The sequence below is a fragment of the Hyla sarda genome, chromosome 5 (assembly GCF_029499605.1).
Source record: "Hyla sarda isolate aHylSar1 chromosome 5, aHylSar1.hap1, whole genome shotgun sequence".
NCBI lineage: Eukaryota > Metazoa > Chordata > Amphibia > Anura > Hylidae > Hyla > Hyla sarda.
In genome coordinates, this window is record NC_079193.1 from 240,638,104 (window position 1) to 240,654,851 (window position 16,748).

General features: G+C 42.4%; 1 protein-coding gene across 2 annotated transcripts in view; it reads right to left on the reverse strand.

Annotated features, from left to right (window-relative positions):
- LOC130273902 (1,25-dihydroxyvitamin D(3) 24-hydroxylase, mitochondrial-like) overlaps positions 1–13,792 on the reverse strand; it is a 33,119-nt gene extending 19,327 nt beyond the window's left edge. For both annotated transcript variants that reach the window (XM_056521400.1, XM_056521399.1), the window contains exons 1-5: positions 13,536–13,792; positions 13,236–13,426; positions 9,917–10,010; positions 3,348–3,444; positions 3,171–3,262 (exon numbers count right to left, since the gene is read on the reverse strand). In XM_056521400.1, coding sequence (XP_056377375.1) covers positions 3,171–3,262; positions 3,348–3,444; positions 9,917–10,010; positions 13,236–13,426; positions 13,536–13,745 — 684 coding nt within the window. In that variant the 5' untranslated portion in view covers positions 13,746–13,792. The remainder of the gene's footprint in view (positions 1–3,170; positions 3,263–3,347; positions 3,445–9,916; positions 10,011–13,235; positions 13,427–13,535) is intronic.
- Between the last annotated feature and the right edge of the window lie 2,956 nt (positions 13,793–16,748).

Here is a 16,748-nt window from a genome sequence, read left to right on the forward strand (position 1 = left end):
CAGTATGTGGGCACTTTACATGTAACTCCACTAATCTAGTGTATATGTTAAGTTTCCAATATGGGATGGTGGAGCAGTTAAAATTTGTTTGAAAACAGTACAGCAATCCTTGGGTATAGGGAAAGATCACAGAAGAAAAATTCTGCATTTTGCTAAAGTTGGTCACCAGGTATGTTATTTGAGATGGGTGACATTGGAGCATGTGGAGGGACAGAGTGAGGCAGAGATAAAGAACAAATTCTTGTAACACAAAGTCCATTAGATTTGGTATATGCAAACGCTAACTCCAAAAGGAATTAATTAAGGAGTGTCACTATAAAGGGGGTATCCCTGGATTTGTTTTTCTTTGAATGTGAGACAGGGGGCAACAAACGTTAGACTAGTTACTAATATACTTTTCTAACTTATGTTTGGTGGCTGGTGTCAAATTTCTTTGAATCCGCCCCCCCTCCCCCCCAGGAAGTTCATTATCTGATGCTTTGAAAAAATTGTGTTGTCTTGGACCTTTTGTTGCTTGGTGTGGGGCTCGAGACAAAATATCACAGGTCAAGTGCTGAAAAAGCTTGGCTGCTTCGCCTGTTGTCTGTGAAGTTACCATGGCACACGTGTGTGCATTCATTTTCCCACAGAGACACAGCTCAATATGTGGGATGGAAATAAGTCACCTCCTACCTTGAAGAAAAGATCCACGGGACTATAGTCTGAGAAAGGCCACAAAAACAAAGTACAGATCATGGCGATTTACCACCAACATAAGTACAGACCCTTGGTAAGCATGTCCATTACTGTATGACACTTCATTTCTCAATTTACCTTATGTTGGATAACCCCTTTAATGTTTATCAATTCCCAATCAATTCCTCTAAGATGTGTATTCCTTTTTTTATATGTATTTGGTTCACTGGTTTGTTTTTATTGGTGTAGAGTACTAGGGAGCCCAGTAACAAATAATTAGGATAAAAAAAGAGAGTGGACACATCTTGTAGGCATATCTGATGAAGGGGGTACCTGTGAAACATCACACCTGATGGGTCTATGCATCATCTGTAAGCTCCTAGTGGTGTGCCCAAGTCCTCAGGAAGAGCATGCTCACTTGGCTTGTATATGCAGAACTCTAAAAGGACTTCTACTGTGCACACATGAAATGGTGATGTATAGCTATATCTACTTGTTTGTAAAGTATTTCTACATAAATCCTAAAGAATCAGTAAACTGTGTGCCCCATACATGGCAAAATATTTAAATGATCACTGTCATTAAAGCAATTTTTTTTCTATTGCACTCCTTATGGTAAATACAAAAATCTTTCTAATGTACTTTTACAAAAGAAAAATGAAGTTTTCTATGTTTTATTTGTGTTAAAAAAAAAGCTGCCACTAGGTGTCTCCCTACTTGTCCAGAGCACCCTCCCCCCCCCCCCCCCCCCCATCTCTTGCTCAGACTTTAGACTCCTGCTGGTCTGGCAGAGTACTAAAATGAGGAAATGTAGTCTGGAGTGCTGAGGGGTGTATGTGCAGTCTTAGCCAATCATAGCTCATCCCACACACTGAACTGCTCCGGGGTGTGTGTAGCAGAGTGAAGGAGGCAGTCCTCCCCTATATGCTTTCAGATGATGTCACACCTTGCCCCTTCCCAGTCTGTGAATCTGACTGAGAAGAAAATACAGAGCAATATCAAGGTAGAAAACTAAAATATAATAAAAATAGAGGCAGAGGGGTGGTTTATCATGAAGGGGCAGTGAACTGGAAGGATTATAAAATTTAACAAGATCATGAGAGGTGCTCTTTAAAGGGTAATCATTGTGGTATGTGAGTAAAGGGGACAACATCTGCAGGGGGTACAAGATATTATGTAATTGGTTCCTGAATGTCCTAATTTATGTAGAAATGGCAAACAAATATTTTAACTCCTTCAGGATGAAGGGCGTACCTGTATGCCCCTCACCCGATCTCGGTGTTTAAAACGGGATCACACCCGCATCACACCGGGTCGGTCCTGGCTGCTAACGATAGCCGGCACCCTGGGCTAATAGCGTGCGGCACCGATCATTGTGCCGCGCGCTATTAACCCTTTAGACGCGGCGATCAAAGTTGATCGCCGCGTCTAAAAATGAAAGTACCGGCAGCTCAGTCAGGCTGATCGGGACATAAAGATAAAATTGCAATGTCCCGATCAGCTGGGACACGAGCGGAGACCCCCTTACCTTGCTCCGTTGCGTCCGATCGGCATTTGATTGATCCAAGCCTGAGCTACAGGCTTGAGTAATCGCGCTATGGCTTTGCAGGGATCAGGGTAAAAGATCATTGTGTGCAGTGTTATAGCCTCCTATGGGAGCAATAAGACTGCAAAAAAAAGTGAAAAAAGTTAACAAAGGTCATTTAACCCCTTCCCTAATAAAAGTTTGAATCACCCCCCTTTTCCCCCAAAAAAACAGTGTAAATAAAAATAAACATATGTGGTATCGCCTCGTGTGGAAATGTCTGAACTATAAAAATATATCGTTAATTAAACCGCACAGTCAATGGCGTACGCGCAAAAGATTCCAAAGTCCAAAATAGCGTATATTTGGTCACTTTTTATATCATGAAAATATGAAAAAAAAGCGATCAAAAAGTCTGATCATTACAAAAAATGTACAAATAAAAACTTCAGAACACGGCGCAAAAAATTTGTCCTCATACCGGCCTATACGCAGAAAAATAAAAAAGTTATAGGGGTTAGAAGATGAGAATTTTTTACGTGTACATTTTCCTGCATGTAGTTATGATTTTTTTCCAAAGTACAACAATATCCAACCTATATAGGTAGGGTATCATTTTAACCATATGGACCTACAGAATAAAGATAAGGTGACATTTTTTCTTCAATTTTGTCGCACAATGATTTTTATTCCTGTTTCGCTGTGGATTTTTTTGTAAAATGACTAATGTCACTGCAAAGTAGTATTGGTGTCGCAAAAAATAAGCCATCAATATGGAATTTTATGTGCAAAATTGAAAGCGTTATGATTTTAGAAGGTGATGAAAAAAAAAAGAAAATGCAAAAATGGAAAAACCCTGCGTCCTTAAGGGGTTAAAGTCATACATGAATTCAATTGGCCTAAGGAAAGGGTAAAATGTTTGCCTACAAGCTCTTTAGATGTAAATTTTGTTGTATGTATAATACACAACCTTTTTCACTGACTGTATGAATAACAACGCATCCTCTGTACATGCCTCTTGGAGAAGTCCGCATCTTTCATTATAGAGAACAGAGCATATTGCTGTAAGGAGAAGACATTGCCATTTGTTACATTAAAAGCTGCACATTTATCACCAGTCTGCAGTCATGTTTCTTTATGTACTTACTTTCATATGCAAGTTTGTTAAGTTCAAAATACAAATCATCAATTTTGCCATCTTCATCACATATTCGGCTGACGTGTGGAATAAAATCTTTAAGTACCTGAAAAAATGTCTTAAATTTACTTAAATGAATTAAACCTTTAATAGCTTAGATCAATGTTTTCCAAACTTTTTAGGCTTGGGGGACTTATAATTTTTATATATTTTTTAACACAGGGCCCCCTTACCAAAGAATTAGTAATTCATCTATCTCAGCCTTGAGAAAAGCTTCTGAGATTAAAGGGGTACTTCACTGCTCAGTGTTTGGAACAAAATGTTCCGAACTCTTAGAGCAGGGGTTTGTGATGTCACTGGTCCTGCCCCCTCATGATGCCACACCCTCCCCCTCAATGAAAGTCTATGGGAGGGGGCGTGGTGGCCACCACGCCCCCTCCCATACACTTGCATTGAGAGAGCGGGTTGTGGTGCCACAAGGGGTTGGGGCCGTGACATCACGAGCCCCCAGCGTCAAGCGTTAAGAACATTTTGTTCTGATCACTCAGCAGCAGAGTACCCCTTTAAACATTACTCTGACAAGAATCAATAACGGCTAAGCTGGAGAAGTCTTGATTTCAACCCATATGAAAAGAGGCCTTTACAAGTGAAGACAAAGATCCTACTGTTTAAAAAAGGCAGCAGAAAAGGCATGAAAACTGAACTTTTCAAAGCGCCAGACCCCTTGGAGTAGTCAGTCCAACAATGTAGACCAATTAGACTAAAGATAGCATTTATTCCAAGCACAAATCAACGCGTTTCAGACCTGAACTGATCAGCACCTTGTCCCGATGAAGGGCCCGTTTCGGGTCTGAAATGCGTTGATTTGTGCTTGGAATAAATGCTATCTTTTGACTACTTCCAAGGGGTTTGGTGCTTTTAAAAAGTTTTAAAAAGCAGAAAAATGCCTTTTCTGCTCTCTCTCTCTCTCTCTCTCTCTCTCTCTCTCTCTCTCTCTCTCTCTCTCTCTCTCTCTTTTTTAATATCAACTGGCTCCAGAAATTTAAACAGATATGTAAATTACTTCTATTAGAAATCTTAATCCTTCCAGTACTGATCAGCTGCTGTATACTTCAGAGGAAGTTGTGAAGTTCTTTCCAGTCTGACCACAGTGCTCTCTGCTGATACCTCTGTCCGTGTCAGGAACTGTCCAGAGCAGGAGAAATTAGCTATGGGGATTTGCTCCTTCTCTGAGCAGTTCCTGACAGGGACAGATGTGTCAGCAGAGAGCACTGTGGTCAGACAGAAAAGAACAACTCACCTTCCTCTGTAGTATACATCAGCTGATAAGTACTGTAAGGATTAAGATTTTTTAGTAGAAGTTATTTACAAATCTGTTTAACTTTCTGGAGCCAGTTGATATGAAAAAAAAAATGTAATAAATAGTTTTCTACCGGAGTACCCCTTTACGATAAGTAATACAGAAAAAGCAGATGTGGAGAGGTGGAAATCCCGGCAGGGATTCCTTTCCTTCCAATGGAAAGTCTGACTTCAGTTTGTGGCGCTTCACCTACGAGATGACATGGGAGTCAGGTGTAGGGTTAAGGTACTTTTTATTATTTGTCATAAAAAGTACAGTGCAGGTACAGACATCGTGTTTGTTAAGACCTAACGAAGGAGGGAGCCCCTCCGAAACATGTTTTCTGTACCTGCACTGTACTTTTTATGACAAATAATAAAAAGTACCTTAACCCTACACCTGACTCCCTTGTCATCTTGTCGGTAAAGCACCACAAACTGAAGTCCTCAGTGTACAGAGCCCTGCTTGTCCTCAGTGTACAGAGCCCTGCCTGTCCTCAGTGTACAGAGCCCTGCTTGTCCTCAGTGTACAGAGCCCTGCTTGTCCTCACTGCACAGAGCCCTGCTTGTCATCAGTGCACAGAGTCCTGCTTGTCCACAGTGTACAGAGCCCTGCTTGTCCTCAGTGCACAGAGCCCTGCTTGTCTTCAGTGTACAAAGCCCTGCTTGTCCTCAGTGCACAGAGCCCTGCTTGTCCTCAGTGCACAGAGCCCAGCTTGTCCTCAGTGCACAGAGCCCTGCTTGTCCTCAGTGCACAGAGCCCTGCTTGACCTCAGTGTACAGAGCCCTCTTGTCCTCAGTGTAAAGAGCCCTTCTTGTCCTCACTACACAGAGCCCTGCTTGTCCTCAGTGTACAGAGCCCTGCTTGTCCTCAGTGTACAGTGCCCTGCTTGTCCTCAGTGCACAGAGCCCTGTTTGTCCACACACAATTCCTGTACTTCATCTTTTTACAGAGATACACAGGCAATAGCTGCAGGAACAAAAACATACACATTTTTAATCAATGTACATTACAAATATACATTTAGGGCTCGTTCACACGGACGCATCCAGTATTTTACGCTGCAGATGCACCAACGATGGACCCTACAGTGTTGCTTCCATCTGTGCCTGCTCATAGCAGCAATATGCCGCTATGAGCAGCAATACTGCAATGTGCGAATAAACACATCACGGCTGCTCTCAGCCTTGCTCAGGGAGCAGAGGCAGTGGCTGCGATGTGCGCGCGTATACTGCGCATGCACGCGGTAACTCACACATCGCAGTGTGTCTGCTCATAGTGGAAATCCGCAGTGGAAGCAACACTGTAGGGTTCATCATTGGCGGATCTGCAAGTAAAATATGCTGCGGATCCGTCCATGTGAAGGAGTCCTTAATGTTATTTTCTACATTATTTAAAAAGATTTTGCTAATAACAAGTAAACTTTAAGCACATCTGTATATGATAATCTTATTTTAGAGGTACTCCACAGCACCCTTGTTGGGAATTGCTGGCTTAGATAATTTTAAGTACTAAATAAATGCTTGTGCTGTATAAAATTTTTCAGATCTTTCAAATCCCTACTATTTAAATTATGTATGCTGCAAAAATAAGATGTAAAAAAAAGTGTCTGAAGATTTTCTGAATGTATACCTGGCAAGTAGAAATGATGTATTAGATTTAAAATAAATAGTACGTGGATAATAGCACCGCTATTATTCATGTGTTGTGTGTAGTATTGCAAATAAGCTCCAATAACTGTAATGGGCATAAGCAGCAATGTTACGCCTAGCGCTCCGGGTCCCCGCTCCTCCCCGGAGCGCTCACGGCGTCTTTCTCCCTGCAGCTCCCCGGTCAGTCCCGCTGACCGGGAGCGCTGCTCTGTCATGGCCGTTGGGGATGCGATTCGCACAGCGGGACGCGCCCGCTCGCGAATCGCATCCCAGGTCACTTACCCGTTCCCGTCCCCTGCTGTCATGTGCTGGCGCGCGCGGCTCCGCTCTCTAGGGCGCGCGCGCGCCAGCTCCCTGAGACTTAAAGGGCCAGTGCACCAATGATTGGTGCCTGGCCCAATTAGCTTAATTGGCTCGCACCTGGTCCTTGACTATATCTAACCTCCTCCTATGCACTTCCTTGCCGGATCTTGTTGCCCTTGTGCCTAGTGAAAGCGTTTTGTGTGTTTATACCCTGTGTACCAGAACTACTGCTATCTCCCCTGACTACGAACCTTGCCGCCTGCCCCCGACCTTCTGCTACGTCCGACTTTGCTTCTGCCTATTCCCTTGTACCTCGCCTATCTTCAGCAGCCAGAGAGGTGAGCCGTTGCTAGTGGATACGACCTGGTCACTACCGCCGCAGCAAGACCATCCCGCTTTGCGGCGGGCTCTGGTGAAAACCAGTAGTGTCTTAGAACCGGTCCACTAGCACGGTCCTCGCCATCCCTCTCTGGCACAGAGGATCCACCTCCTGCCAGCCGGCATCGTGACAGTAGATCCGGCCATGGATCCCGCTGAGGTTCCCCAGCATTCCATCTCTGATCTCACCACGGTGGTCGCCCAGCAATCCCGACAGATCGCCCATCTAACCCACCGGATGTCGGAAATGTCCACCATTGTGCACCAACTTCAGTCGCAACTGCAGCAGCAACCATCTCCTCCGCCACCTCCTGCACCCCTTCCGCAGCGAGTGGCCACTCCTAGCCTCCGCCTGTCCTTGCCGGACAAATTTAATGGGGACTCTAAGTTTTGCCGTGGCTTTCTTTCGCAATGTTCCTTGCACTTGGAGATGATGTCGGATCAGTTTCCTACTGAAAGGTCTAAGGTGGCTTTCGTAGTCAGCCTTCTGTCTGGAAAAGCCCTGTCATGGGCCACACCGCTCTGGGACCGCGATGACCCCGTCACTGCCTCTGTACACTCCTTCTTCTCGGAAATTCGAAGCGTCTTTGAGGAACCTGCCCGAGCCTCTTCTGCTGAGACTGCCCTGCTGAACCTGGTCCAGGGTAATTCCTCCGTTGGCGAGTACGCCATACAATTCCGTACTCTTGCTTCTGAACTATCCTGGAATAATGAGGCTCTCTGCGCGACCTTTAAAAAAGGCCTATCCAGCAACATTAAAGATGTTCTGGCCGCACGAGAGACTCCTGCTAACCTGCATGAACTCATTCATCTAGCCACTCGCATTGACATGCGTTTTTCTGAGAGGCATCAAGAGCTCCGCCAGGAAAAAGACTTAGATCTCTGGACACCTCTCCCACAGTCTCCACTGCAATCTGCGCCTAGGCCTCCCGCCGAGGAGGCCATGCAAGTGGATCGGTCTCGCCTGACCCTGGAAGAGAGGAATCGCCGTAAGGAAGAGAATCTTTGTCTATACTGTGCCAGTACTGAACATTTTTTGGTGGATTGCCCAATCCGTCCTCCACGTCTGGGAAACGCACGCTCGCACCCAGCTCTCGTGGGTGTGGCGTCTCTTGATGCCAAGTCGGCTTCTCCACGTCTCACGGTACCTGTTCGGATTTCCACTTCAGCCAGCTCTCCCCTCTCAGCCGTGGCCTGCCTGGACTCTGGAGCTTCTGGGAATTTTATTCGGGAATCCTTAGTGAATAAATTCCGCATTCCGGTGACCCGTCTTGTCAAGCCACTCCACGTTTCCGCGGTCAACGGAGCCAGGTTGGATTGTACCATACGCTTCCGCACGGAGCCCCTTCTAATGAGCATCGGATCTTATCACGAGAGGATTGAACTTTTGGTCCTCCCCAATTGCACCTCGGAAATTCTCCTTGGACTTCCCTGGCTTCAACTTCATTCCCCAACCCTGGATTGGTCCACTGGGGAGATCAAGAGTTGGGGGCCCTCCTGTTCCAAGGACTGTCTAAGACCGGTTCCCAGTAATCCTTGCCGTGACTCTGTGGTTCCCTCAGTATCCGGTCCCCCTAAGGTCATTAAGGACTCTGCCTGCCACAGGAAATGCCCCTCCCCCCCTCCCAGTTCCATCAGGCAAGCTTCTGTGTCCCCTCATGGCCCTCGTCCTGGTGTCACACTGCCCCGTGCCAGGTCTCGCCCTCTGCCCTCTCTCCCCATTCCCACTCCTGCGGTTCTGCCTGCCGTTGAGGAATCCCTCCATCCTTTCCCGGTGTCCTCATCCCAGGGGAGGCAGTTACCCGATAAAGAGAAGGGGAGACCTAAGGGGGGGGGTACTGTTACGCCTAGCGCTCCGGGTCCCCGCTCCTCCCCGGAGCGCTCACGGCGTCTTTCTCCCTGCAGCTCCCCGGTCAGTCCTGCTGACCGGGAGCGCTGCTCTGTCATGGCCGTTGGGGATGCGATTCGCACAGCGGGACGCGCCCGCTCGCGAATCGCATCCCAGGTCACTTACCCGTTCCCGTCCCCTGCTGTCATGTGCTGGCGCGCGCGGCTCCGCTCTCTAGGGCGCGCGCGCGCCAGCTCCCTGAGACTTAAAGGGCCAGTGCACCAATGATTGGTGCCTGGCCCAATTAGCTTAATTGGCTCCCACCTGGTCCTTGACTATATCTAACCTCCTCCTATGCACTTCCTTGCCGGATCTTGTTGCCCTTGTGCCTAGTGAAAGCGTTTTGTGTGTTTATACCCTGTGTACCAGAACTACTGCTATCTCCCCTGACTACGAACCTTGCCGCCTGCCCCCGACCTTCTGCTACGTCCGACTTTGCTTCTGCCTATTCCCTTGTACCTCGCCTATCTTCAGCAGCCAGAGAGGTGAGCCGTTGCTAGTGGATACGACCTGGTCACTACCGCCGCAGCAAGACCATCCCGCTTTGCGGCGGGCTCTGGTGAAAACCAGTAGTGTCTTAGAACCGGTCCACTAGCACGGTCCTCGCCATCCCTCTCTGGCACAGAGGATCCACCTCCTGCCAGCCGGCATCGTGACAAGCAACACCTCACAAGACCACCTGATGATGATTCCGGTATGGGCTTTGAAAGGGATACTCATTGTGTACTATGCTGCCAGCCTTGATCACATTGAAAAAGGGACATGTGTCCCAAAATGCATTTGTTGTAAAGGCGTGCTAAATAGAACCTACTATTTATCAACACCATCAGAACCAGGTATTTTTTCTTCTCTTCCCTTTGGAGTGCATTCACGTTACAAACACATTAGTTGGGATTTTGATCATACTAAATGAGATCCAATGTACAGTAAATATCTAGATGTTATGCAATGCAATTTACATATTGAGCTATGCAGTTTGCAATTATGAGTATTTAGTTGTAGAAAATGGTCAAATCACCTCATTAATTTTCACATCCATTTTCGCTACCTCCTTGATTTTCATCAACTTTTCTTGTGCTATTCTTCTCATGTTCAACCACTCTTCACCTTCGCTGTGGATGAAAAAATATTTAATATGAATTCAGAATGTTAACTGTTTAACCGTAGTTCTAGCTTAAAAAGTGCTACCCTCCTTAGTGAGGAGTCAGGGTTAAAAATCGTTTGCAAAGGGGAAGTGTGCACCAGTTAGACATCAATGCTGGGAGGGCCCTAGAAGGTTGGAGACCTTGTTCTTTCTGCAATCTCCTATCTAAGGGAGTTTTTTTTCTATTTAGGGAGTAGAAGGTGTCAGTATTGTACAGCACAGTGTAATGTAGTTAGTGAGACCCTGAGTCTCATGGGGAAAAAAAGCCCAACAGATACCATAATTATCCAAGGAACACAATCCTGATTCAAAGTTTTCTATATTCCTCACCAAGAGTGACCTATACCGTGTCATGAATGTCAGTGAATGAAAGAAACTCATTGTTGGCATGCAAGAAAAGATGTACAAGTTCCTTGCAGTGTTCTAGGACCTGTTGGGCTTTAGGCCACGCATAATTATCAGGATAGCTGAAAAGTATACCCCACAGTTGCCTGTATCTCGCAGATGGGCATTGCAGAGCATTAGGGAAACTACATGACTAAGCTCAGGACAATATGCTTGTTGCCAACTGGCATCCATGATTATAGCTCCCTCTGGTGAAGAATGTTTCCAGGACTATGAGTACTAAAGTCAAGTTGCTCCTTTATAGGTCCACATATTCCAAGACTACAAATTGTGATTTGATTCCCATTGTTTTGGACCAAGTACTAATAAACAACTGGCTTTATTTAAAGTTAGCCTTATTGTCCTGCTTTCCCTTTCACATTAGGCTACTAGACCTGCCCTCACTATTTTTGTGACCCTGCTCCAGCCCTACAGGAAAAGCATAAATGTAATAACAGGTCCATTTAAATAAGTAGGCTGCAATAAGAATCCTTTTTGTTAGGATGGACCCCATAAAATAAGCTGATCACAGCATGTCCCATTGTTGGAACCCCCAGTTATTATCTAAAATGTTGAAGGGAACCTGCAAGCGTTTACTTCCCTTTCAGCATAACTATAAATAAAAACTACCATTTACATAGTACCCATTAAAAAGGGATATCTGTAACACACAGACCTTCTGAACATAAGAGAGATAGCACACAACAAAGACATAGGTGAGCTTGAATGGTTCTAAGGGGAGCAAGCAAATAATAAATCAAAAGGGTGCGTTATAGTACCCAGAAAGATCATGAAAATTAGATTTATTTAGATTAGGAAAATATTGTGTATAGTATGAACTAATAACTATGTCTAACTATTTTAAAGGTTAACTTTGTTTCCCATGATCAGTTTTTTACCCAGTGCTACATCTATAACAAAGGAGCATCCTTTATATATTGTTTCTACACCCATATAGAAGGGGTTTCTTCATAGTAAGAGCAGTGAGACTGTGGCGATCTCTGCGGAAGTTGTCCCAGTAAATTCACTAAAACAGTTTAAAAGTGTCCCCGCTGCTTTTCTTTTGTGTAGCAGTATTTTTAAATATAGGTACTAGACTTTCTAGGATGAGTGGTCAAGCTAAGAATTTATTCAGACTGCCATATTTGAAGTTGAGGAGAACTTAAAAAAAAATAAGGCTTTTCCCTCATGGGGTTCTTGGCATCCTCTGAATAAACATTGGAGGAAAATAAACTGAACTGGATGAACCTGTCAGAATTGCATTCCATGTGTTAGGTTACCGAAGAGATGTTTTGTTCGATTCTAAAGATAAAAGATGTGCCTGTTTTCCAAAATCTGTTTTCAATTGACTTATTAGAGGACTCTATGCTAAGAGAGGGAAGTCCTCTATCCAGGGCTCTCATCTATTAGTTAAAAGGGAGAGAGCACAAGAGTGACTAGTGAAGTAAAGGTATTATACAGACAGCCCTTTGATTTCAAAAGGAATTGGGTAATGCTTCTTTTCCCCCTGTTGTGATGCTGCAGGAGAATTAATCACATTCTATAGTACAGTGTAAAAGTGATTATTGGTTTATTTTGCAGAAAATATGCATATGTAAGCAAAATAATTTTGGGTTAGTGGGCATTGCTTGTAACATGAATGATTAATAGGTAAGTACTATTTGTTACTCTTTTATAGCAGGGACCCACCAAGTCTTTATTCTATGTCTGTGGCTTTGTGGGAGTATATGGTTTTTGTCTGATATTTTTTATGAAATTTAAATGCACGGTACACTGCTCAATAAAAATTAATTTTGGTCTATGTTTGTGTGATTTGTTGTATATAATATATACATACAGTAGGTATGCCAATGTTAAATATTAAGTACAAACTAAAACATGTATATCATGTTATAGTATTAATGGAAAAAGACCTATATCATGTCTAAAATATGTTTTTCTCTATTTATTACAGAAAAAAATATTCCCTTTGCAGCAGCATGGACAGTACACAGAAAATAGTCTAATTTTGCATATTTTTATATCAACTGGCTCCAGAAAGTTAAACAGATTTGTAAATTGCTTCTATTAAAACATATTAATCCTTCCAGTAGTTATCAGCTGCTGATGTTGAGTTGTTATTTTCTTTCTGAAAACAATGCACTCTGCTGACACCTCTGCTTGTCTCAGGAACTGCACAGAGTAGGAGCAAATCCCCATAGCAAACCTCTAATGCTTCGGACAGTTCTTGAGACAAGCAGAGGTGTCAGCAGAGAGCAAAGTTGTCAGAAAGAAAAGAACAACTCAACTTCAGCAGCTGATAACTTGGAAGGATTAAGATTTTTTAATAGAAGTAATTTACAAATCTGTTTAACTTTCTAGAGCCAGTTGATATATAAAAAAAAATGTTTATTTTTTTTTCCTGGAATACCCCTTTAAGTTTCAAAGTATAGCTAAAATAAATCAAAAAACAACAACAATAATAATCCTCTAAAATGAAATATTACTTTAAAGAATCTACAAAAGGCAACCACGGGAAGTAATCACAAACTATAGTACGTGAAATATATTAAGTATATTTTCCTTGATTAAAATTTAACTAATTGTAAAAATAATCCAAAATCAATAACAATAAACCTCTAAAATGAAGTATTACTTTAAAGAATTTGTAAAAGGCAAACCTGGGAATGAAACAGTAAGTGGAATATATTAAGTATATTATTCATTATATGGAATATGGTTGGAATATGGAAGATTTTATTACAAAAGATGTTTAGTTAGTTAACAAATAATTCAATCAATCAATAAACAAATATATAAATAAACTCACAGTGTAAGGAGACCATAAGCTTCTCCTCTGTGTTCTCTATACATTTTCCATGGTTTGATCTCCATCCTTTTGGGATGAATGCATTCATGTCTTAGAAATGATTCCAGGAGAGCTGGGTCTCCAATTTGTACTGACTTAAAAAATCCAAGATTCATCTTAAAAATCCCTCCAAATTTTTGATGGTATTTATACTAAATCAGAAAAAAACACAAATGTCAAAGCATAAAAAATAATGAGACAAGTTAAGCATGTAACAAACCTTATAATACTGATCATGTATTCCTCATACAATAAACATACCATAATTTCATGTTGATTTTGTAGTCCTCCATTCCAAATTACATTTAACAGGCTTCCAATACCAGGCAAATCTACAGGACCTGGGAGAGAGGAGAAAGGTAATGGTCTTCCTTTTGTCAGGGCAATGCTTTCAGACTGTGTGAGGAACCTTACTTTGTGCTTTAAACTTTGAGCTATGCAAGGTGACAATACTAATGAGAGAGTCTTCATGTTAGATGCTTTATATGGAATAATTATAATGTGTGTGCTATTTTCAGTTATCGAGTAATATAGATGTCTATGAAGAGTGTGTGAGTGGAAAGGATTGGTCTGAATGTCTTATATAGAACACAACTACAAAAAGGCATACAGTAGCCTTAAATATCATTGGCTAAGTGTTTTAGGGGAAGGGCATGGGACAGGTTTGAAATAAGACAATGTTTATATCAGGATAATAAGAATGAATTAGTTGTTTCTTAATTAGGAAGATGAACCAGTTCAAGAAACTTAAGTTCAAGTGCACTTCATGCCTAGGTAACAAAGGCATTCATAGCTGAAAAAGTGTTCAACACAAAGTAACTATTACATTACTTATAATGTCTGAATCTATTCCAGAAGAATTGTGTGTTATCTGCTGATCCCACCCACTACAAATTGTAAAGACCAATTATACCCAAGTTACATTAATAAAAATATAATTATATATTTAATAAAAAGTAATATTTAGTACAATTCATACGTTCAATACTTTAACAATTTTCAGTTTTTTTTTTTACCTATTTGGATTTTATCTGAAGGGGTATTTTTTTGACCAGATTTATTAATTTGGCCCATGTCTTGCAAGGACTGTGACTAGAGATGAGTGAATTTTTGAAAAATTTGATTCGGCTGATTCGCAGAATTTTTTGAAAAAAATGTATTCGATAAGAATACATTTACAGCAAATCGATATAATATAGTGTGTTTTTAACTTTTTCCCCCTTTTTTTTTTTAAATACATTTTTAAATAAATTTTTTAGGTAGTACTACTACACCCAGCATGGAAATGACTTTTCCATGATGGGAGTAGTAGTACCTGTACTAATAGACAGATCGCCCCAGGGACTGACACCCGTTGCAATCCTCCTATTTAATGTATAGATGCGGGCGGACGGCTGCTCTTCTGCACGATCCTGCAATGTTCTGTGATGTGAAGTTCTTCACATCACAGATTCATATTTCTCACAGAGAGCTGTGATTGGCCGGATGGTTCCAGCCAATCACAACTCTTTGCGGGAAATATGAATAATAGGTATACTGCATATATACAGCAAAAGAAGCAGAGAGCTGTGATTGGCCAGATGGTTCCAGCCAATCACAACTCTCTGTGGGAAATATGAATAGGTGTATATATACGTCAGTGCAGGGGACCATAGAAGAGCGGCCGCCGCATCTATACATTATACAGGAGGATCGCAATGGGTGTGACACCCGGGACGATCTTTCCTTAATGTGCAACTGTCACGGATTTTAACGTTCATAAACTAGCCCTAGGATGACAAAGTTGTTAAAATTACAGTTCAAGCAGACCTTTTGCTGCTTTCTAGCAGCTTTAATCAGGTTAAAAAAAAAAAATCTGAATAAATCCCTGGATCAACGTTCTGTCCCTATAAATCTAGTATACATGACCAGTGATGTTATTATTCGCCAAAAATGCATCCAGACCCTTTTCAACTCTTTTACAGAGTTCACCATGACCACCTCCTCCAGGACAGAATTTCACTCACTGCTTTTACAGTAAAAAAAAAAAACACATGTACTGGTGTAGAAACCTTCTTTCCTCAAAACGCAGAGGTTGCCCTCTTGTTATAGATACAGTCCTGGGTATCAGTAGATCATGGGAGAGATCTTTGTAATGACCCTTATATGTTTATACTTAGGTATTAGGTCTCCCCTAAGCCTTCTTTTTTTCTAAACTAAATAACCCTAATTTTGATAATCTTTCTGGGTACTGTATAGTCCTCCCATTCCCCGTATTACACTGGTTTCCCTTTACACACATATATATATATACTCAATTTAGTGCTGTCCAGGCTCCAGGGCATCTAAAATGGCAGATCCACATGTGAGGATGTAGGGCAAGGAATCCTGGGAAGACGGGAACAAGGGTCGGTACGATGACCCTGAATGCCATGCAGTATGCAGCCTATCAGCAGCCAGCCACCCCTGTGATGTCACAGCAGTATATAATCAGCAGCCATCTTGCGGCCAGTCACTTCAGCCCTTTATTGCAGAGAGCGAGAGGGACAGACAGCAGTGTGTGATGCACAGAAAAGCTTTTTTACAGCAGCAATTCACTGCCCACTTACATTAGCGTTCTATTGCAGAGAGGGACAGAGAGCAATGTGTTGCACAGAAAAGCTTCTTAACAGCAGCGATTCACCTCAAGCCCAAATCCAGCCTAGAAGCACTGATAGGTAAAGGAGTGAGATTGAGAGAGATAATGAAGTTTTGTGTGCAGTACACAGTGACTATGTGCTGCAGCACTGGTGTGTACAACTGAAAAGCTAACAGTAACCAGCCAGGGAGGGTGAGCAGAGCACTAAAAGCATATTGTCCTCTATTAAGTTTAGCCTGTACGTACATCTAAGTGGTGTACTATAATGTTTCTGTTAAAGTCTTAAGGGCCTAGATACTTTAAAAGGCCAGGCAAAAGTACACACCTGCTGGTGTTGTAGACAAATTCTGTTTTAAGAGTACTGGAGTGCATTGTTCTCACCTCATAAGTGCATACCACATATGTACATCTAAGTGGTGTACCATTTTGTTCCTGCTAAAGTCTTAAGGACCTAGAAACTGTGAAAGGCCAGGCAAAAATATACACCTGCTGGTGTTGCAGACAAATACTGTTTTAACCCCTTAAGGACTCAGGGTTTTTCCGTTTTTGCACTTTCGTTTTTTCCTCCTTACCTTTTAAAAATCATAACCCTTTCAATTTTCCACCTAAAAATCCATATTATGGCTTATTTTTTGCGTCGCCAATTCTACTTTGCAGTGACATTAGTCATTTTACCCAAAAATGCACGGCGAAACGGAAAAAAAAATCATTGTGCGACAAAATCAAAAAAAAAACGCCATTTTGTAACTTTTGGGGGCTTTCGTTTCTACGCAGTGCATATTTCGGTAAAAATTACACCTTATCTTTATTCTGTAGGTCCATACGGTTAAAATGATACCCTACTTATATAGGTTTGA